Source organism: Morchella importuna, assembly GCF_003444635.1.
Source record: "Morchella importuna strain M04M26 chromosome Unknown Morimp01GS055, whole genome shotgun sequence".
NCBI lineage: Eukaryota > Fungi > Ascomycota > Pezizomycetes > Pezizales > Morchellaceae > Morchella > Morchella importuna.
In genome coordinates this window covers 45,726-68,883 of record NW_025763452.1, presented here as the reverse complement: position 1 = coordinate 68,883, position 23,158 = coordinate 45,726, and the positions used below count along the sequence as shown (strand labels likewise).

Here is a 23,158-nt window from a genome sequence, read left to right as displayed (position 1 = left end):
TGAAAAAAGAATGCATCCTCTTCGAAGGTCTAGAAGAATGTTCTACAAAGGTGGAAGTTTAAGGCAGCCTGGTACTTAAACACATGAGACACCGAGTGAACCTTTCTTCATCTCGTCCTGACGGTACAATGTGCAGCTGTAAAATAAAGAGGCGAGTATAGCTGGCTGACTGACCTGTAGAGCTTACTAATTCTTTGCAAAGCTGTAAATCTGTGGCAAAGATAAAAAAAAAAGTTGACTCAAACACCTAACTCCTGGAACACAAACTATCTTGGTGCACTCATATTTGCAAAAGCTAAAAGTCTTGGTACTGTGGTACATATCTCACGTATGAAGCAAACAAGAGGCATGTGTTTTGTGCTCGAGGAAGAGAGAGAGCCGGGCCCGCGGGGAGAAGAGGATGAGGAAAGCGGTGAGAAAGGGAACAAGGAAGCTAAATAATGGCATTTCTAACAACTATGTAACCCTAAGTCTAGATGTGGATGGGTCGATAAGGGTAGAGATCACACGATCTTTCCACACAGGGTCACCTGGAAATGAAAGAGGAGAAGAAAAAGAGTGGGCGGGAAGGTGGTAGATAGAAGTCTCAAGAGGAGAGAGAAAACGCCAATCTTAACCCGCTTGGTACGTGCAGCGGTATATGCCTTTGACTTTTTGTTAGCACTACGTGACTGGTAAATGTGGAGGCTCTCTTCCAGAAGAGAAGGGGAAAAACCAACTCAAAGTCGGCGACCGAACTTGATGTAGGTACGTTAGGAGATTCTCATGAGGGTATCTAAAGCTCTCTCCCCAGACTCCAGCCCCTTTCCAGCCCTGCGTGCTTTACGCCTCCCAAGACCTAAGGTAAGGCCTGTCTCTTGGATAGCGTCTGGTCACGGCAGTGATCTTGATTGGACGATTGTTGCCCCCAAGTACATACCCAGCGTACATACATAATCCCTAGAGTGCACAGATCTGCTGTGTGGTAAACTCAAACAAAATTCTTTTCTCTGCATCAAAACCTTCTCGAGATCCTTTGTTCTCTCTTGTCGCCTTGATCGCCGGATTTATTGGGATATTGCGCATTGTACAAAATACCGCAATAGAGCATAAGTGCATAGTACTGGCTACGTTCTTGGATGTTCGTCTGATTTCATTTCGGTGTATCCAACAGGGAGAGAGGAAGGTACACAAATTCTACTTGAAAGCTCGGTCTTTTTATCTTTCGCTCCTCTGATCTCTCATCTCCTGCATTTAGTAACTGCAACAACAACAAAACAGACATTTCCCTGCAAGTTGAGCAGCAGTAACAACAAGCAACAACTCAACATTAACCCCCCACCACAATAACTCAGCATACCCCTTCCGCAGTGCAGCTCCACCATTATTCACGGCGCTCGATCAGGTTTACCCTTAATAGATGCTACCAGCAAACATGTCTACAACAGCATCTTCAACTGTTGTGCCCCCATCTGGCGCTCCTCAGTCCCCAAGAACGGGTCGTCTTCGGGGTCTCTCCTACCTCCGCCACTACGCCCATGGTCATAATCACTCAACGTCGCCCGCTGCTCCCACTGTTACCCCCGCTAATGCTAGCTCAAATTCAACTAGCAACCACAATAATAATACGATGAGCAACCATACTCCCACTTCCCCCTCACTTCCCCCATCGCAGCCGATAGCAACGGTTCCACGACAGCGGTCAACCTCGCCTCTCAACAATACAGCTTCAAACGCGTGGCTACCAACTGTGAGCGGTATCAGCGGGCTCTCCCGTGTAGCTTCACAGCCCTCAGCAGAGCTCTCGAACACACCAGGTGTCGTTTCCAACGGTTCCTCTGGTGCCCGCGCCCCAGCCGATCCTGAGGCGGTGAGGTCCATCGATGAGACAATCTCTAATCCTCTTGATCCCACACTACCGACTACTCAAGGGAATCCGAACGCCCCGCTGGTTCGTAGTCCTAGCAATACTGCTCGAGCTAATCAGGCAAACGAACCCGCAGCATCGATCCGTTTTATTCCTCATATCGACAATCGAGCATCCCGTGAATCCCTAATCTTCCCCCCCGTCGAACGCACACTGAGGTTCAAAGATGAACGAATTAGAGTCGGCCGTTATAGTGATAGGGATTCCTCAAATCCATCTGCACCTGTGGGATTTAAGTCGAAGGTTGTTTCTCGGCGACATTGCGAGTTCTGGTGTGATGCGGGCCAGTGGTATGTCAGGGACGTCAAGAGTTCAAGTGGGACGTTCTTAAACCACATCAGACTTTCTGCGCCGGGAAATGAAAGTAAAGCTTATCCGCTATATGATGGTGACATTCTACAACTTGGCATCGACTTCAAGGGCGGGGAAGAGCAAATATTTAGATGTGTGAAAATTAGGGTAGAACTGAACAGGGCTTGGCAAAAGTCGTTGAATAATTTCAAGTATGAAATCCCTATTCAAGGAAGTCGAGAAGGGCATTTTAGCTTACCCGAGACATGATAGTATGTCTGCACATCGACGGATAAGGAATCTTGCAAAAGGCACCCCCGGCGGAGCAGCCAAGGGGAAGGATGGAGATGCAATGTCAACACACACTTCGGAATGCTCCATATGCCTTATGCCTGTGGCTGTAAGTCACATTTTTTTTTTTTTGACAATACCTAACCCAGGTTCCGGGCGGAAATGATTTTTACTAATAAAATCGGTTTGTGATAGCCATGCCAATCGCTTTTCGTAGCGCCTTGCTCTCATGTCTGGCATTATAAATGTATTCGTCCGCTGGTTGAGAAAGACTACCCCTCATTCTTATGCCCCAACTGCCGGGCAATCGCAGATTTGGATCGTGATATCGAGGAGGACGAGCTAGGCGAAGGATGGGAAAATTTCGATGATGTAGACCAAAATGTGACTGAGGAAAGCGGTGCTCCTGTCGCTGCAGAAGAGCAAGCTCTACAGGTACCAGAAGTCGGAAAAGCCCCAGAGCTGGCGCCCGCCCCCGCCCCTACAAACCTAATTATCGAACAATCTCCAGGGGCCAGTGTTCCTCCAGAGCCAATACAGACTACAACTTCACCAGTAGAGATCAGACAGACATCCTCATCCAAGGCGTCGGGATCATGGAGACGACGTAAAGAAAGCGTCCATGATCTAGAAATTCGGCAGCAAATTGGAATGGTGGGAGATGGAGCGAACGGAAGTGGAAGTGGAAGTGGGAGTGGGAGTGGAAGCACTAGTAGCATAGAAGGAGGGCACGAAGGACCTATGACACCAATGAATGACGCAGGTCCATTTGTATTTGATGGAGGGGCACTTGCGAACCTTGCTGAGAGTCCGACCCTAGAACCCCTAACAGCAGCGATAACATTTGTCCCTGAGCAACAGCCTAGGGTCAGTGAAGGAGCCGAGAGGTGAGGGTATCGTTTGTTAATGAGGTCCGAATATTTGAGGGGACGACGAGCATCAAGGGATGACGAACGACAACGATTTGGTTTAGTAACCCATTTCTAGTCAAGTTCTAGTTGAATTTTTACGCCAAACTTTTACCGCTCGCCATCCCTTCGTGCTCGTCGTCTCCTTAAATACCTCAATAAAAGTTGTCTGTTTCCGTGGAGGGCTAGTGCGTTTTGCTCTTCTTATTCATACCTTGTTTCTTCCTCTCTTGCTCCTTCCTTTGGAATGTTGGTATTTTGTCTTTGGTCTGTAGCATGGCGCAGGAGGGTATTGGTCGTGCAGGATCAGACTTACGATGAATTAATGATATATACGGATTATGATGGTAGTTGTCAGTCCTTATGCGTACTCCTGAAGACTTTATCTCTATCGTCCCCCCCCCCCCCCCCCCCCCACACACACACACACACAAAACTCTCCTCCCCCTCCTTCTCCTCTCCCTAGATCCATCGCTATCAATGCATTCCCTTTCTTTTTTTCATCCTTCACACGCTTTAAAGCTTTCTCCGTATTAGCTCTGCATTGTATTGCATTTACAGGTGCCATTATTTCTTGCGTTTGTCGTTCAGCTTTCAGCGGTCGTTGATCTCTCATTTTTCCCTTTCATTTTCCACGGTGTTTTTCGTTTTAATCTTTTTTTCCTGTTTTTTCTTTTCATGGAGGATGGGGGCTGGTCGGAGAGACAATTGATGAGAACTTGTATAAGTAGTACATATACTGGATAGATTCACCCGGCCAATATGAGGGAGGAAAAGGGGATTCAAGGGACCTACTGTAGATTCATAAATCTGAGATTACGGGACACTCTAACATGTGTATCTAGATTTTTATTAATAATATGGTTGAGGAATTCTGCTTTCTCCTCTTTTTTTGTTTCGACTCAAAGTGGGCGTTATACAGGGCTTCAGATATATGATAGAGAAGGTGAACATAATATATAGCGAGGCATAGACATTAAATGCAGAAACCATTTTATGGTGTGTATGTTGTGTCCTAGGCAGGCCGTAGGCCCTTAGGAAGTCCCTATAATTAGGTTGAATTGGTCTAAGGGCCCGTTTAGCAGTTTAAGGCTTTTTGTGTCCTGTGAGCCGGCCTTGGATGAGGATGGTTATTTTTACATGTATTTGGGCTACCGCTGCTCATCCTGGCATGATATATATAGAAGTGCGTTCGGTTGATATTCATTTACGCAGTAGCTTATTATAAATATATCCTTGGGTACATGTTACATTATATTATCAAATATGATAAAATAATTAGTGATCAATAATTTTTAAGGCGGTCGTGGCAAGCTAGACAAATGTACATACGATAAGCAAACAACAAGATTGAATTTGAGATGCCTAGTGGGAGCATAGGACTGGGATTAGAGGTGTACCTTATAATAGGCTCTGAGACTTGTGTATAGGTACGTGTGTGCCTTAGTATGTACTACTAGCCCAGCGTGAGTGAGAAGCCTTCTCAAAAGAACTCGAGGAAGAAAGCTTTATATACGACCAGTATTAATTGAGATCTCCCAATAATACCACCGTTCAAGGACATACATACTGAGTGAGGTCTTACAGGCCTGAGGAGTTGATTTCGACTCCGTATATCAAATACCCCTGCTTTAAGTCAGAATCGACGTTTCATATTTGTGCGCACATGTGCGCGTATTTGCCTCTCCTGCATGATAATTGTTGGCCAAGTGCACTTGTTGACAGCACTGGCTGGTAACGCTACATGATTCTCAAAGTGCAAGTGCACTTTTGTGTCACGGGTATGGGTGGCTGCTTGGAAACACAATTCAATTGTGTTTCGGGGTACTCGACTTTATGTCTGGGACTTAGGTATCAAAATCTTGTACTTGTATGCGTACAAGGTTTAATTTATGGATCGAGCCACCTCAATAGCTGCCGAAACAGTAGAGTAAGGGGTATGCATATACCGTTATACTTCCAATGAAAATACCGAAGTACTTATGTTACTTGTAGATGTTAAACATGAGGGCATGTCTTAGACTTGGGGGATAGTTGCACGCGCATACATGTATGTAGGTACATGCCTACACGTGCCTCCATCAAGATTATTATTCTCGCTATGTACCTTGGCGTAGTGGATATTGATGTGGGGCACATGTTTTATACAATTTTCCTAGACATTTGAGATGGCTACCATTATTTTGGGGTCTAGAAGAGAATTTGTTGAGATTGGAGTTCGCAGGCTGTCCTGACGATATGTTGGGACAGGGCATATATACGAGTGGATATTCCGGGTTCCAGTGATGAGGCATCGGTGGTGAATGATGTAATTATAGATATATGAGATGACTGAGAAGAATTTGAAGAAAGATGGTAGAGCTGGGGGATCAGCGTGGATTTGTGCGGTTGGGCCACGCGAGTGATGAACGATGACTCAACCCAACTTTAAGAATAATCCAGCTTGCTTCGCATCTCGTACATCGCGCCATGTGAAATACAACAGCGGTAAGCCGGGCAGCTTATGATTGCTCCTTACCTGGTACCGCATATGTAGGGCTGAACGACCGGCTTTACGCACAGAAGTTAAGTTGATCTAGACTTGTAGAAATACCCCAGAGTAGATGCCGGGATTGATGAATAGGTTTACTTTTGACGGGATATCTGATACGGTAATTTTTTCCAGTAAATTTCACCGCGCTGGTGGAATAATTTGAGTTTCCTTGCATTCCTGAGCTGCATTCATATCCCGATGTCCCCCGCGCTATGGTCACGAGCTAGTTTTACGAGATATGTAGTCATTTCTCTTGGGTCCGTCTAGCTGGGGCATGAGGGGGGGGGCATCTGATAATTTTTCTGACTTTATCCGTTCCAATGTTGTTGAGGAGAGAGTGATTTCATACGAGAATTTGCGCAGATAAAAGCGGTATCTGGAGTTGATATTCTCGGAAGGGCCGGGAAGAAATATTATTCGAAGCTGGTTAGGTCCAGTATCATTCCTTGGATTAGAACTGGTGAACCATTCGGAGTCTGAGCATTGAAATGTTCGAGATAGTAGGCCTATGGAAATGGATATATGTTCGGTAGAAAGGGTTGTTTTTGTGGATGAAATGTTTACCAATAACTATGGCGATCGATTGTAAATCGATCTATAACGCACACCAAGTATGAGTAAACTTATCCATACCGGAATAAATTAAAACACCCCCAAAGTTGACCCTTCCCCCAGTGGAAGGCTGGGGCTGTTGCGTTGGCGGTGCGTGCAGCTGTGGTGGCCTTTAAAGCCACTTCGTCACTCCGCAGCGCTGTCGAAGAGCAATTGGAGGGGGGAATGCTTACTGCCAGTTACTGGAACCTACCGATTGGTAATTGGGAATAATCAGTATCTAATTATCTGGCTCAGACACTTGCCCCCTACCTCTGGGTACTCTACTCCTCCGGAGTACTCTAGGCAGGTACGCTACTTTAAAGTACATGGGCATTTGGTTTTCTGGTCTTGAATTTGCTGGCATGCACAATACGTGTAGGTACATCTGTGTCTCTCTTCCAGAAGTTGTTCGGGGAAGGAAGTGCTTGTGGTGGTGGTGGTGGCACTGGTGTGGAGTGCTCTGCGACCAGAGCTGGCTGCACGACATTCGCGCCGATCCCATCCCTGGTCTAGTCCCACACACACACACCACTCCGTGCTCCCACCAACCAGCGACGACAACGCCAATAACAGCGACGTTTTATTATTATCACTTGACAGGCTTGGGTCTGTCTGTATCCAAACATTTGTAGCTTGCCAAATACTTCTTCACCGCGCTCTCTCTTTCACCGAACGAACACGCACTGCAGATAGAAAAGCTGTCCATTAGAAAATGGCCCTTAGAATGGAGGGTAGAGGAAAGAAAACGAATATGGAAAGATTCGCCGTATTCGTTTTCCTGCTTTTATCTCTCCATGTCATTGCATGTTCTTTGGGCAGCTTTCTTTTTCCTCACTCTGCCGTGGTATCCTGGCTAACGAATAGCTTTCTCAAAAGTGCTGTTTATGCCTTGGTAGGAGATCCCAGAGAAGGAAGTGGAAGGATTGACGGAAGAAGACATGTCAGTTTGGTGACTCCGCCGACTATAGGATCTGAAAGGTTGAAAGGAAAAAAAATGTTAGTTTTCTCGGGAACACTGTGCACGAGAATCGATCGATGAGGGACGCTGGTGTAAGGAGAGAAAAAATAATTAATTCCTAGAGATGTAGTCTTTGTCTAGAGATGAGCGAGCAGAGTCGACTCAATGTGCTGCATCAACTCGGACGTTCTGTGTAGGGTGTGTGTGGTGTCGTTCTCCAGTTTACCCTTAGCGACGGAGCGCGTGGTCAGGGCAGTAGACAAATCAGAGAGTCGAATATTGATTAATTAGGCAGAGGGTAACCCGTTTTGCGATCTACGGCTCGTTGATGAAAACATGGCCGTGGATCATTGGGTGTATCCTGAAGAAGCCTTTCTATTTGCAACGACTGGCGCTTCAACCCGACTCTGCTTACGGTTGACCGATCCGATCCGAGCTTTCGATTGAGCTTCGGCATTATTGAGCCTTTCCTCAAGGGTATTCCGAGTTCCAAAAGTGAGGGCAGACTAGGACCCTTCAAGTGCAACTTATCTTTGGAGTGAGCTTCGACGTTGTCGTTGTCGTTGTCTTGTCTTGGTACTCGTACTACTCTTGAAGGCGCCGGTTCGCCTTGCTTGTTCGTAACTGCTACAGCTCGAGTTGGAGGTTGCAGCTGCAATTCCTTTACTTTTTTCTCGATAAGGTGTGGGGACGGTTCCTACAACGGGGAATTAGACGAGACGAACACCCTGGACTATGATTACCCTATATAAGGAGGATTTCCGCCAAAAATCTGGGGGTAGCGGCATGACTAGTTGCAGTCGGAGCTTGCATACTATTGGCCGGGATGCGTGTAGAAGCATATGCAGCCAACCAACAGTTAACTGGATTTCTAGCAAGAGCAAGAATTCTTATGCCGCATTTAAATCAGAATCTTTTTTATGAGCTCGAGCGGAATTCTTGGAAAGTGTATTAACTTTTTGGTAGTGTCTAGGATCTGAATTGAGGCAGCAGCTATGCCTATCCTGTGGAGAAGTGCTTCGCCCGCCTCACGCCATAGACTTGATGCCCCTCCAGATCATCTGCCTATCACTCAAACTGACACCAAAAGTGACGAGGCTGAGAAATAATCCGTTCAATGAGTTGCACTTATCAAGTTTTGTGAAACGGTTTTTGGTTGTCTGATCCTATCGGTTTTAGTACCCAGCATGCAGGACCCTATGATAGGTACCAGCGATTTAGTTCTGCAGCTGGGTGGGTGTGATGCAAGACGACAGGATTGTACTTATAAAGATTGTGCTGGCCTCTGTCCGCCCCATTGCAGTTCGCCCTTCGTTGAATTCCTACAGCCTCACGTTTTTTCGGGGCCGGTGCACGAGAGAGTTTCACAGAGATACCTAGCTGACTTCATCTTGATATCTCCGGGCCTTTACCTGCGACACCCCGCCTACATACATACCTCATCGTCATCTAATCTGTAATCAATTAGACTTGGTTCCTGACTTGCAGTGATCGATCTTGTCTTGACTTTCTCCGGATTTCAAGACCTGTTGATGACCAGACGATCAACCTTTGCTCCCAAAACCCTTCCACTACACCATCAAACTCTCCTACAAGCTTTATAGAGCCATTATTATTGAACAATGTCTATCCCTCGCCCCCCTACAACTACAGCTCCACTGGGGCGATACTCCACCTCAAGTAACAGGCCCACCTTCGAAGATCTAAATCCCCGTCACTCCTTCCAAGCTACCCCTCCATTTGAGTCTGACATGGACTACCGCCGCTCCAGTTTTGGTCCAGGTTCTCGTCCCCACAGCTACCACCCCCAGATTCACCAAGAGCCCCCACGGCATCCGGTAATTATCCACGCTCCATCACCGATCACTCGTTATGTTTGCTTTCAGAAAAGACCCAGTGGTCGCCCGTGGAAAAATGAATGGGAGACTTGCGATCATATAACTATGAGCATTTCTCCCGAGGAAACAGAAAAACAGATCAGGAAGCATGATGAACCCGGGAGGGATATTGGCACTTGTATATCTAAGCTTGGGAAATACCAACTCAGACATTTGAGAAAACAGGAGGACAAACTGAACAAGAATGAGAAGGATATTAAGAACTTCAAGTGGGTTGTTTCTGCTGTAGGGAAGGAGAAGAAACAGAGTGGCGGAGCGTCACAGACATTCTGGGCAATATATTCCAGGCAGTCGAGATTCCGTCCTACTACCGCTCCTGCGCCAGGGAGACCCCCATTGCCAGGAAGATCACAGACATATACCCATCACTCTACCGCTCCTACCCGCCGCGAAGAACAGCCTTATGACGGTCCCATCGTCGTTCAATCTGTTGAGATCCCCGCACCCCCACGTCCAAGTAGCTTTATTGGAGGCCGCCCGGCAAGCTTCTCAGGTGGACGGCCAGCAACATCAGGTGGCTACTATGGGAGTGATTTCATGTCCCCTACCGGTCCTCCGCAAGTACAAGATGTCAACCCAGTCCGCCAAGGGTTTCCAATGTTCTCCACCCCCGGCCCACAGCTACGAGAGGTTGATGGAAGATCATCATTCACACATGCCCAGCTGCTTAGCCAAGCTGCAGATGCGTTTCCGAGGGCGGCCACGAGGATGCCGCTGGGGGTTGAGGCACAAGGTTTTGGATATCAACAGCCTCATAGCGCGGAGCCAAGGACTTCGATGCCCTCTATAACTAGGACTCAAAGTACGAGAGTTGAGCAGCCCTTCCATGCCGAACAACCATCGAAACGCTCACCACGCCACAGTGAAGCTAGACAAAGCCGGCGGACACAGCAAACTCCACCACAGGAACGCCATAGAAGAAGTAATAGCATGGCAGCGCCCAGGGTCCGCCAGACAGAGAACTATCATGGCCACGCACCGCCGTCTGCAGAAAACCGGAAGAGCATGAACCGTCGATCCACAGCAGTTGAGCTACCAGAGGTTTATCCAGAGGATAAAATGAATCGCACCGACCGTTGGGTTGAGTCTAGTATCAGCGGTAGCAGCGGGCTAGGAACATCGACTGTTGGCAGCGGTGACGGCGGAAGCGTGATCGGTGACTATGTACTCAACCCTCCGCCAATGGGGAAGAGAAGAAATAGTGTATCTACCTATGCGGGGAAGGACTACTATCAAAACACCAGCGGTAACAGACGGAGCATGGCAGGAGATTATTATGTGGATGCCAAGCCGGCGCTTGAGATGCAGATGCAGTATGAAACCACTCCGCAAAACCAAAGGGGAAGGCTAGAACCGAAATATGTGGGGTATCATGGTGTAGGGGCAAAGAGGAGTGCCAGCCGCAGAAGAAGCCGCTATGGGGGCGCAGAAGACGGGGACTATGAGTATGAGAGCGCAGATGAGTCGATGGAGGAACAAATGAGGAATCTGAGAGTGAACAGTAGCACAAGCAGGAGGGGGCCTTCGAGACCACAGTACAGGAGATACAGAGGCTTGGTTGAGTATGGGAGGTAGGGTACAAATACCTCAATTTTGGGGGGGTTACTCTTTATTTATCGTCTCCTAATAGTTATATCCATATGGGGAGGTTCGTTTTTGATTCCTGTATCTAGTTTTTTTTATTATTATGTATAGTTAAGTATGGGGTAATGCTTATAGCAGTATCATAGGGGACGATATTTTTCGTTTGTTTCTGGTATATTGGCCATGGTATAGCTATTTTTTCACTTTATTTCATTTGTTTATTCTGGGGGTTAATTGTTTCATCTTAGTGTCCTATTTTCTGCAGCATTACGCTCTCTTCTTTCTTTTTTCTTCGTTTTTTTCTTTTCTAGTTTAGTTCTATGAGGCGTTGATTTCTTCTGTAAACAACTTGTAATTATTCGAATCCAGCACTTTGATTAGTTCTTGAAGAGTACTCGTAATTGCGGGTATGCAACCCAGTTGTGTTCACAAACGATATGAAATTAAGAGTACATACATTATCATCGCATTTAAATACATATATGTATAACACACCAAAAATGTCCCTTTTCGCCAACACCAATTTCTAAGAGATTACTTAACGTCTTGTACCCAGAGTACATTACAATCCTGAACTTCCTGCCAAGACCTCGAATTCGTCTACGCCTACCACAAAACCCATTTTGATTCCTTCATGATTAAATTGATCTATCGCTGCGGTATCGATGACTTATGCATGTCGCCGCGCTAACTACATATAGACCTCTTCCCCAAACTACATATATGTACCTACATATATATACATACATCGTCTAGTAATGAAAGTGGTACAAGAGGCGCGAATCAATGAGAGCCAAATCTGCTCAGACTGGCTCTGTATTAGAAAATTTAGTCTGTCTTCATTGGTTGTAATTGTGGAGTATTTCATGCAATTGCGGCTTAAGGAGTTAGTTTAATTAAATTGGGGCTACATACAGAGGTTCGTTCGACATATACTCTCATACAACCACCCTCATCATTCAACCTGTGTGGTGCGCAAATCTGTTATTTGCTACATGTATTCTTCAATTATGAAATCTCTAACAAGTTGTTTCGCCCACCTCAACAAGTGCCGTGAGGCAATCCGCATCAAAGTTCTCTAGACTCACAATACATGTATTTAAGCACAAGCTTAATTCAAGTAAGCGGGCGAGGCTGCTAGCTACCCTGTAAGTTCTAGCTTGAAGGATGCAAGCTGCCGCTCTCTAGTGCTAGTATCCTCGTTCTTATCGATAGGGGGGAAACGCACAAACATATGAAAGTATTCGTACTTTACCTGCTTCATTTCCCACTGCGGTTTCGAACTCTAAAGGAGCGTGCCTTGGCGTTTGTATTTAAAGGCTAACGGGTAAAGTCACGTGCTTTCAATTCCTAGTACCCAGAACTCCTCCTCCTCCTCCTCCTCCTCCTCCTCCTCCCCTCCTCCTCTATTTTCTCCTCTTCTCCTCAGATTCTCCATTCTCATTTACATAAACACACGGATTTCAGATCTCTCGATAAACACTTTCATAACATTAAACCAAACTACTTTTGCATACACAAATCCCTTTATATAAAATCACCATGCCAGTAAAACGTAAAGCTTCGGCTGCTAAAATTTCTCCTGTGGATCCATCGGAAGAATCCTCGACCCCGCCCCCAGTTACAAAACGGCAGCGCACAACTGGGGCCGAGCCGACACGCAGATCCAGCAGATTGAGGGCTCGAATTCTTCCGCCGAGTACGAATCTTAATATCAATCTTCTTCCAACGGAGATATTGGTCTGTATATTTAAGGAATATTGCCAAGGGATATCTGAAGATTCGAATGCTTCCTTTGGGTGGTTACCACTTGAGTCGGTGTATGTTCTGGGTCAGGTCTGCCAAAGATGGAGGGACGTAATTATTAATTGCGCTCCACAAATGGTATTTTAATTTTAGCTTTCCTTCATAGAATTTAGACTAACGCCTGTGATATAGCTTGTTACTTCAGTCTTTGATGACCGGAGAATTACAGACGATCACCAGGGTGTTTTGCCCGGGCCCCAGACGACGAGTCCAGCAACTGTAGCTAAAATTGCAGCTGAGTACAAGATAAAGATGCTGGCTTTATTAGTACCTACCGGAAACTCGAGGGATATATTCAAGTTCGACTATAACTTTCGCGCCAAGAACCGCAGGAAGCTGGAAATTCGCAACCTCCGTCTCATGGGTATCAACCATCATTCAGCAGGTAAATAATCTACACAAAATCAATAACATACATTATATAATAGCAGGCAGACTAACATGATCATACGTTGGCGTAACTGTAGAATTTATCTTGACAAGTAAATTCAATGGACTACAATCTATCACCATTATAAACACCCAAATCAATCGCATTTGCCAGATTCTGTCAATAATGAAGACGCCCATTATCTGTGAAAAGCTTATACTTTACGGGCCATGTATATCTACATCAGATATGAAGACTATTAGACGCAGATTATATACTAGGGATATCCATATCAACGCCAAGTCATCCATGGGAGACATACCGAGTCAACACAAGATCTCACGTCAGATTTGTTGCCCTGTGGGCTTCGAACACCGCAAATTTAAGTCATTTCCGCCTCCACTAGAGAGGTTAACTGTGTCGGACGCCAGCGCGTTTGCGATTATTGAGCTTGGCCTAGATATTCACGATCTCCGCGAGCTGAGCGTAGGTATAGTAGCATTCAACGGCAACGAGAGGCGCTGGCATGGTACCCAAGAAACGAGGTTTTGGAATGGCTTGCTCCGAGCGGGGGAGAAACTGGAAAAAATAACTATCAGTGGGTTGACTTGTGTGCAGGATATCAAAGGTCTTCCTGAAGTGCTGGAAGGGATGAACCCGGAGTGTGAAATCAAATTCAGCGGGAGAATCCCAGGCAACGTGATCGGAGAGTTGAAGAACAAAATTCAGATGATGGAACTCGTAAGGGTGAATTATGGGGAGTAAGTTCCTAAGCCACATGTTTTGTGCCGACACTGCAACTCATCTGGTTCTTATTTAATTTTTTCCTATTTCTTATTTTCCGTCACTTGTTAGAACTTTATTAGCAATTAGTTCTTTTTCATTAATATTACCATATCTTTCTTACTTTTTCTTACAACTATATCGGAGGCCTAGGCCTGTTTCGTATATATTCTGCTTGTTAGACGTGATTGCTACATGTAGATACTTAGATTACTTCGCTAGAATGCAGTTTATCTATATAAATACTAAATGGATTGGCCTATTGATGAATTGACAGCTCGAAAATACATCATAACTCTAGATCTGCTCACCGTGCGCATCACTCTTACCAGACGAGTCTGATTTATAGAAGTGTACATTCATATCTTCCTACTCGGTGCAGCCGGTCAGTTTCCAACAGAAACAAACATTCCTTTTAATTTTACATGTCAAACTGAAAATCTACGTGAATAAATAATTCTTGGTACACCTGACAGAAGTTTTAAGTTTTCTTGATAGTGATATATAGAAATATTTTTGCTTATATTTGCGACCTACATGTAATTTACCAAGAGTGGACAGCACAGCCGAGAGTTCGTGTATGAACTTTGTCCCGCTAACAAACCTGGGCACAGTTCTTGTCTTAAGAATTCTTTCCAGAATACATGAATGTCCCCCAAATGCTTAACTATCAAAGCTGTCTGAATATTCATTATGTCGCGCAGATTATGTCTACTAATGTAAAATGGCTAATATATATGGTATTTAGTGCCAGCTAAATGTCGCGACATAAAAAATCACTCGCATAAATAATTCGTTACTACAGCAACAGAGCGAGGGTGGTTTAATGATTGTGATTAGATTAGATCTTACGTGCCAAGATATTTGATTACATAATAAGAGGTTTGGAAGTTACTGAAAGAGAGGGAATTAATCGTATTGATTGTAGTCAGTCAGTGTACCTATATGTGTGTTATTATCGCCATAATACCTATTCGATCCAGGTACTCCGAATATTGGGGCGGGCAGTAAAGAATGGAAAACCAGGCCTAATGTAATAGTTGTTTCTATTTATTTGGACCCTCCTCCTCAATGTTCGCCGCCAAATTACTTGATTGCTATACATATATATATAATTGAGTATGACTATTATATTTCTTGGTCAGTGCTCATGGTTCAGAGTAGTACGTATGGGGCTGGTGAGGTTCAATTCTTGATTAAGAACAATTTTTATTTTTTTCGTCTGTGGTGTTTTATTCTGTGAACATGGAACTATTTTTGAGTGAGTTCTAATTTGATTATGAACCAACTTCACAGGTGGAATAAGAACATTTCATAACTGCCACTCATCATGATGACTTCTCTTCGACGCTAGTCAGCTTAGGACACTAACTGTACGGATCATAGGTAAACAAGATTTGCTCACGAGTCGTATATAAAACCACCCGGGTACCCACTTCCGAAGGTTCAACATCCATAGACAAATTGTTACCACCACAGCCAAGGCCCCCGACTTGGATCAGAATTAATAGAACTTCCAAATTTAGGCATGTTATCGATAAGGACCGCATATCAATAGCCGCCTGGTTACCCTACTGTCAGCCTAACTAACTAAATAATTGCAGATCCTTCAACGGCCTCGAAAAATTCAACTCGGCGCAAAACACCCCAGTACTGCGGCAAACACAAAATGGGTTCCAGCAACAGGAAAAAGAAGGAGAAGCTCAAGGACTTCCAAAAGCCAAAACTAAAGGTCGGAAAAACCAAGCCCAAGGCTGCAAACTTCACAAACACATCCTTCAAGTCAAAAGGTCAGTCCGCAGTACCTGCTGCTCCTGCTCAGAGGAAGGAAGAAGACTAACAAAAGCGCCGCCGTACAGCAATTGTCGTCGCAACCCAATCGCTCCACACCTCCGCCCCCAGCGTTTCCTATCTCTTTACCCATCACCTCATCCTCCTAAAGCACCACTCCTCCACCACTCGCCGCGAATCCCTCTCCTACCTCACCACACACCTCCCCAACGCCCTCGCCTACGCCTCCTCCACAACCTCCACCTCCAGCAATGGCGTGCCGCCCATGTCCACCATCATCAGCGCCCTCACACCCCTCATGCTCGACACATCGCAGCTCGTACGGACGCACCTCCTCGCCCTGTTCAAGCTCCTCCCAACGTCCCAGGTCGCAATGTACATCCCCAAGATCCTGCTCTTCGTAAATTCAGCCACAACACACATCACCGAGGAGATTCGAGCAGACTCGACAAAGTTCCTGCAGTGGGCTATTGGCGTCGACCCAGAGGGCGCGTTCGGTGGCGGCGGATGGGGCGCGAGCTTGAGGGGTATTGCAGGGTGTCTGGGCTGGAATGGGGCAGGCGTGAAGGCAGTCGTGCCGAAGGGGAAGGAGACGAAGGTGGTGATGGCGCACTTGGAAGTGCTGAAATATGTTCTGGAGAAGGGACTGGAGAGTGCGGATGAGGAGGAGGAGACGGAGGGGGTGAGGGGTATTTGGGGGGATGCTGAGGTGTATCGGCTCCCGGATAGGTCGAATGTGTATGCGTATTTGAACCTGTTTGGGGCGCCGCCGGTAAGTAGTGGGGGTGGGGAGTTGGCGACGGGGGAGCCGGAGGATGTGGATGCGAGGAGGAGGTATCTGACGGATGGGCAGGGGAAGAGCGTTTTGGCGCTCTTGAGCATGGGGCTAGCGAGTCTAAAGAAGGATGGTGGGGAAGTGGGGCGGACGGCGGGTAAGGTGCTGTCGTATCTGTTGGAGATGGTGGAGGATAGAGCTGTAGAATAGAATTAATTAATTTAGACATCTCCTCCCCGGTTCAATTAGTGCAGTTTCTCCTGCTAAATGATTGTATGAAGTGTTTTGAGTAGGTTCGCCGGTCTTTGTTGAGTAAAATCTTGATAATAAGATATTATGAGTGTCGGTGATACGTCGGTAGTTCGGTATAGTATCCAATCTGTGTATAGTGTAGCTAGTATTCTATGACCCGCCACTATATACAGGCAGTCCTCAGCACACTCAGCCTGTATATCAGGCAAAGAGTGTGGCTCTCTCCTTCCTCGCTGCAGGTCACACTGCAATGACATTATGAAGACGCCTCTTTGGTATGTAAATAAGTGTGGTCAACTTTTTTGATTAAGATCAGCCATTCCAAGGATATGCCGAAAGGTTTTAATGTTGTACGGAAGGCTATTCAATACAGTAATCTTTTATCCTTTGATATAGCTGGTGTAGTGTAGTTAGAGCTGTGCTCAGTCCTATGTCGTACCACCAGGTTGTAAGTGCATGTAGGTATATATGTACGTACAAGTAGTTTCCGGCCTTCGGCCGGTACTATATGTATATCAATCAGTCCAATATATAGGTAAGCCGCTTTGCGGCTTATTTGTCTATTTGCCTGTCAGTCGGGGCTCTCAGGCCGCTGCGCGGCCCCCGACCCCTCCTGGCAGGCAAAGTCCATCACTATATCTAGATCTAATCTGGTCAATATATAACTTTTCTGATATATTATCCCCATATATCAACGGATAAGTCAGACAATTTTTCCAGTTAAAACTACAGGTATATCCCTTTAACAGCTACCAAACCGCTAAAATCGAACCACTATCGATTCCCAGAACCAGTAGAAACCCTATTAACACTCTAACACCACTCAGCACAATACCCTATGTTAATATCCAACACAACATGTTTCAAGTGAAACAAAAACATCTCTCAATGAACCAATCAGAAGACTATAAAAGCACATTGCATATGCAGGTTATAATTATATACTTATTGGGTGTAGCAATTGGGTTAAACCATTAACCTGAGCCCCTCCAAAATGGAATTGCAAGTCGGTATGCCGAAAGCTTGATGGGATATACCATATGTATGGCTATGTACACGTATTTGCGAATTGTAGCACGCACGAGACATTGAGCTGTACCAATAGCTCTTTCAGCTCCGAATAGAGATGAGCTGTGGCTGTTGTATGGTTGGGCGTGATGCGGATGTAGGTTTTGTGCTGATAGTGGACTAGGTTATATATATACATTGAGTCTTTGTTCTGAAGAGATTCAGGGTAGGGTTGGTCTTAAATATGACCAGTGGAAGTTTATGGCGGCGGTTATTTTGGTTGGGAGGAATAGAAGAGCAAATGGTGGGTGTGTTATATATCGTGTTGAGTTTCTTTGTGAGTAATAGGTGGCTTGATAGCTGCATGTACGATACCTAGTTTTTTTATGGAAAGTCAATGGACCACTAGCCATATTGGTACTTGCATGAGGTATCACTCGTCGACAAATACAAGATGTACCCACGAGTTTTTTGTTTTTTGTTTTTGTTTAATTCATTAATTGCATACCCCCGAGTTTCAAACAGCAGCAGGGCTAGCGAGCAGCGACTCAAACCCGCCGAAACCCACGGCACACACCCGGCGCTTTTTTTTGCCCAGTCATTGACTCTAGATCTTTGGAGGTCCTCTCGATCATTCACCCCCACACCACAATATGAAAGCCTTCAGCTCATATATTAGACAGTCGCAATCATGTTTATTACAGTGGGATTAACGCTATGGTATGCTCACAGAATTTACATATACATCTCCTACCACTAAGTTCTAAACTAAACCACTCTAAATCCTCTACTACATACAAGTACCCCCCCCCCCACTCCCCTTTTTGATATCACCAACCCCCCAAATCAACGCAAGGTAGTAAAAACAAGAAGTAAAAACAAAGAAAAGAAGAAAGAAAAGAAGAAAGAAGAAGTAAAGAGAAAAAATACGGTAAAAAAAAAGAAAAACTACATACAGCTAACTAACTATGTATTTACAAAAAGACCTCCTTCCGCCTAATCCAGATAATCCATCTCCTTCGACCCCGTCCCCAACGGCATCCACGTCCTCTTCCGCCTACGAATACTCATCGGCCTCCACCAATACTCCTTACCCCTCTGCAGCGTGATAAACGCAGTGGGCGTCACATACGTGATTCTATCGCCCAAGAACCAGTCCAGTTTGCGCACCACATCCGGCACCATCGTCCTCGCATACCAGGGCCTCATACCCTTCCCCAGACACAGCAGCTCCGCCCACCTCCGCACCATACTGCGCTCCCTAAACTCCATCCTCCGCCGCCACGCCTCCTTCTCGCTGCCGCCCACATGCTGCTCAATGGACGCGACCCCCGCAGCATAGATCTTCAGCGCATCGTTGATGACCGCAATCGCCTGCTTGGGCATCTTCCGCGCAATCAGGGAGCGCACGACATAGTCGTACATCTCGATGGTAGGCGCCACCGAGTACGGCGGCGCCGTCATAATGCCCCACAGATTGACCGGGCTGTACTTTGGCAGATATGGTGCCGGCGGCCTCGTCGCCACATACGTCCAATTGAGTAACATTGCCCACGTCGCCCTCGAGATCGGCACCTTATACCTCCTCGCCAGATGGTCCACCGTCCTCACCGCGCTCTCCACATCATTATTACTCCCAAAGGCCGCCGCCACCGCAAGCAGCGTATGCTGCGTCGGGTACAGCGGGGAGCCCTTGCCCACCACCGGCGGCGCCGTCTCCTTCCCCGTGGCCAGCGCCCCCACATCCACATCCCACACCTCCTTGAGCGTCCTGCACACACCCTTGATATCGCCCATGCGCGACATGGCCAGCAGCAGCAGATCAAACGTCATACTATTCGGCACCACCCCGCGGTCAATCATGCTCCGATATATCGTCACAGCCCTCGTCCTCACGTCCTCGGGCGTCGACGACCGCATCGCCAGCGTCTGCTCCGTGACTCGCAGCTCCCGCTTAGACGTCACCGTCCCGCACAGCGCCGCCATATATGAGTTATACGCCCACGTGTCCGGGGCCACCCCTGCGGCGGCCATGCGGCGCCAGAGCTGCTCGGCGAGGACACGGTCATTGCCGGCGCGCGCGCAGTTGAGGAGGTGGGTGTACTCGTGCACACCCATCTGGTATCCGTTGGCCTCCATCTGGACGGACACGGCATGGAGTCGTCCCCGGAACCCGTCGTATGAGATGCGCAGCGGGCTTAGGCGCGGGCGGCCTCGGTCGTTGAGGTATGTTCGAGCCCTGAGCGAGACGTAGCGCGAGGGGCGGAGGGAGAGGAGGACGCCTGAGAAGTCTGCGGCGGTGAGGCGGGGCGTGAGGTCTGCGGCGGCGATGGCGGTGAAGTGGTGCCAGATTTCTGGGCTCCTGCGGGCGGAGATGGCGGAGAGGAGGCGCCGGATGGGGCCCTCACGGTTGGTGAGGGGGATGGGCGTGAGGCCCGTTATGGCGGGGTCGAGAGGGGGGGGTGGGGGGGCGGAGGGGGGCGGAGGGGGGCGGAGGGGGTGGTGGTTAAGGGGAAGGGGGGCGTCACCGGAGAGGAGATATCGCCGCCGGGGGAGGCATGGTACTGGGCGTGGAGGCTTCGGCAAGCAGCGGAGACGGGTGCATGCGCGGATTAAGACGGGCTGTAGTCCATTCATAAGGAGAGGGTCGCCCGCCGCGCAATTGATGCGGGTGACAGATTGTGAATGAGTGTAGGTGAGGAGGAGAGAACTCTGCAGTCCCAAGAGAGCTCTTTTGATATCTCGAGGGATTGTCGTTGAGGCGGGAGTGTTGGATCTGGGTAATGGATCTTTTGCTTGATGTGGGGGCGGGCCGAGAAAATTTCAAGAAAATGATAAGCGGCAGCAGGGCCGGGAGTGAATGAGTGAGTGAATGATCGAATTGAGTGGAAATGCGACCGAGGAATTGAGACTGGAGAAACAGCTGTAATCGCTGGAAGGTCTGATCTCTCTATATGAGAAATACCAATTCTTTTCTCTTCTTCTCTCAGCTCCCCAGACTTGTACTTTTCACGGCTGTCTTGCTGTCTGCTCTGCTCATTACCGCCGAGCCCCACCAAAAAATGTGTTCCTGCACGTCGCTCCTCCTCCTCCTCGCTTCTCTTCTTGCTTATCGAAAAGATCTCGCTTGGCATCGAAAAAGAGCCGCAAACCACCACCGTCGATCTTCGACGCGCCGCCGCCAAACGCTCAGCTTCACGTCACCTTCTCTTCCTACTCTACTCTACAGCATCTTTATCTGCTACACTCAATCAATTACCTCATATCCACACGAAAAGAAAAGAAAAAGAAGAAGAAAAAACTCACATAATTTATCTCTTCATAGGCGCCTCTCTGCTGGCAATGGCTTCTCATGACTCTTACGACTCCTACCGCCCCTCCTCCACCTCCCCGCCCCGTCACTCACACCACCACTCCAACTCCCACAACTCGCACAACTCCCACTCCCGTAACACAGCACCCCCGCCCCTCTCACCGCGGCCGCAAAGACTACAATCAACAACCTCAAAACAACCTACAAGAAACGCGGCCATTTCGATACCCTCCGGAAGGACATCTACCAGAACTTTGCCGACTCTGTAGGTTTTTTGCCACGAGAGAGAGAGAGAGAGAGAGAGAGAGAGAGAGAGAGAGACAGCTAAATTAGGAGCTTTCGCTGACAACTCTCCATGTATATGTATAGGAAGCGGGCAAGTCGTTCACCCTACAGATTAAGCAGACAACAACTACAGAGATTGAGCGCGACCCAACACTACTTGTGCGCGACAAGAGCTCGGCGGCGGAGCTGCTCGAGGGTTTTGTGGGGTTGGCCGAGGCCGAGAGGGAGGTGGAAAGGATGCTGGCGGAGCGGAGATGCGAGATTGAAGAAAAGGTCAGGGGTATCATGAGGGAGAATGGGGTCGAGGAGAAGGAGAAGGAGCAGGAGCAGGAGAAGCCGGTGCCCCCACAGCAAGAGAGGGAAAGGGAGACGCAAAGGCAAGACAGGCCTCAGGAGCACCAGGAGAGGGAGCAGGAGATGGCGGAACCTGATCAAATCCATGACCATGCTCATTCACATGAGCCGGACGAGGATGATATGGAAATGGACTTAGTGGACCTGGTGCCTGTGCGCGATGCCACTCCCCCGCCCCCGCCTCCGCCCCCGCCCCCGCCGCCCCCAAAGAGAGAGAGGGTATCTAGGTTTGATGACCCAATTGGTCGGCATCGCAGGAAGATTATCACAGAGAATGGCACGGGGACTGGAACCGTGAGTTAAGTGCGTTGATAGGACCTCTTTTCTTGATTTCCCTTCATTTATTGTTCTTCTTTTCCTTTCCTCTAGTATATTTTATTGGAACCGGTTTGTTGGGTTTGTTTTGTTTTAGTTGGTTTGTTGTGCTGCGAGTATACAGCTCTGGCTTATAGCTGTGAAGATTGCAGATCTTTTTAGCAGATGGGGGGGATAAATATGTAGCTGCATATAGTTGGAGTGCCACATGGGCTAGACACCACTAAGCACCACTGGGTACTCCATGGCGGTTGAGGGAGCACCACTCGCTCTGTTTTAATGTTCACTCTGACGAGTGATAGTGTCCAAATATACGTAGTTTAGTTTGCACTGGCGTCAAGAAAGGAAAGGGAGATCGACGGAATCCGGTATCCCGCCGGGCTGGGAAATTCTACACTGGGCTGGCCGCTGGCGCCTAGGAACAAATTTGTCGCGCAGCTTTCAAACTCCCGCAGTAGTGTTAGGACAATTGATATAACGATTTGTCCATCACGTCCATGTCTGCCCATAGGGCCATAGGGTGAAACCTGGTGTACGTAAACCCGGCTCACTCCTTAGCTTTCGCTGCACTGGTACTGGGGACGCTGCTATTGTCGGAATAAGTAGATAAACCAGTAATGTTAAGCGGTATCTCGAAAGCAGCCCTTATCAGGGTCGAAGGAACTCCTAGCCAAGCAGCAAAGAAACTCCAATCCCCGGGTCGAGTCCATGCTAAGATATGCTTCTCAGGGGTGCTCATTAGCTGGCGTATTATTGCTATCAAATCCGGTTATAATTACTACCCTTCTATCCGCCATTGAGTGTGCAATGAAACCCGTCGGAAAGGCCTACTCCCCCCCAGCCAGGCTAGACGTGCAACTCGGAAACATTAGCCGTCGAGTAATGGGATACTTGAATTGGAACGGCGTTTAAAGAATGGTGGGGATCCGGAGGGAACTGCCGCCTTGTGCACACTCGGCGTTGCGGACGGAGTATGTGGGATGGGGTAGAAGGTATTGGGTGTTTCATCGGCCATGGCCCATGGGACTGGATCGGTTCTGTAAGACTACATTCCGAGTAGCTTTCGGCGAGGTGGATTGTTGAAGTGGTCAGCCTTTCTCCTGGATGGGGACTGTGATAACGTCACCCTGCCTTCCAGATGCT

General features: G+C 47.6%; 6 protein-coding genes across 6 annotated transcripts; 5 read left to right on the top strand and 1 right to left on the bottom strand.

The window, feature by feature from the left end:
- Window positions 1-1,414: 1,414 nt before the first annotated feature.
- Window positions 1,415-3,379, top strand: LAJ45_11049 (uncharacterized protein; the record flags this gene model as incomplete). The annotated part of the gene is made up of 3 exons (XM_046120561.1): window positions 1,415-2,409; window positions 2,471-2,597; window positions 2,684-3,379. The coding sequence occupies 3 exons, from the start codon at window positions 1,415-1,417 to the stop codon at window positions 3,377-3,379; spliced, it is 1,818 nt and encodes a 605-aa protein (XP_045966232.1).
- A 5,724-nt stretch (window positions 3,380-9,103) lies between these two features.
- On the top strand, window positions 9,104-10,954 carry LAJ45_11048 (uncharacterized protein; the record flags this gene model as incomplete). The annotated part of the gene is made up of 1 exon (XM_046120560.1): window positions 9,104-10,954. The coding sequence occupies one exon, from the start codon at window positions 9,104-9,106 to the stop codon at window positions 10,952-10,954; it is 1,851 nt and encodes a 616-aa protein (XP_045966231.1).
- A 1,551-nt stretch (window positions 10,955-12,505) lies between these two features.
- LAJ45_11047 (uncharacterized protein) lies at window positions 12,506-13,904 on the top strand (the record flags this gene model as incomplete). Its single annotated transcript, XM_046120559.1, has 3 exons — window positions 12,506-12,703; window positions 12,902-13,154; window positions 13,237-13,904. The coding sequence occupies 3 exons, from the start codon at window positions 12,506-12,508 to the stop codon at window positions 13,902-13,904; spliced, it is 1,119 nt and encodes a 372-aa protein (XP_045966230.1).
- Window positions 13,905-15,591: 1,687 nt separating this feature from the next.
- LAJ45_11046 (uncharacterized protein) lies at window positions 15,592-16,698 on the top strand (the record flags this gene model as incomplete). Its single annotated transcript, XM_046120558.1, has 2 exons — window positions 15,592-15,712; window positions 15,782-16,698. The coding sequence occupies 2 exons, from the start codon at window positions 15,592-15,594 to the stop codon at window positions 16,696-16,698; spliced, it is 1,038 nt and encodes a 345-aa protein (XP_045966229.1).
- Window positions 16,699-18,744: 2,046 nt separating this feature from the next.
- On the bottom strand, window positions 18,745-20,385 carry LAJ45_11045 (uncharacterized protein; the record flags this gene model as incomplete). Its single annotated transcript, XM_046120557.1, has 1 exon — window positions 18,745-20,385. One exon carries the CDS (start codon window positions 20,383-20,385, stop codon window positions 18,745-18,747), a length of 1,641 nt encoding a protein of 546 aa, XP_045966228.1.
- Window positions 20,386-20,810: 425 nt separating this feature from the next.
- Window positions 20,811-22,003, top strand: LAJ45_11044 (uncharacterized protein; the record flags this gene model as incomplete). The annotated part of the gene is made up of 3 exons (XM_046120556.1): window positions 20,811-20,947; window positions 21,206-21,326; window positions 21,431-22,003. The coding sequence occupies 3 exons, from the start codon at window positions 20,811-20,813 to the stop codon at window positions 22,001-22,003; spliced, it is 831 nt and encodes a 276-aa protein (XP_045966227.1).
- Between the last annotated feature and the right edge of the window lie 1,155 nt (window positions 22,004-23,158).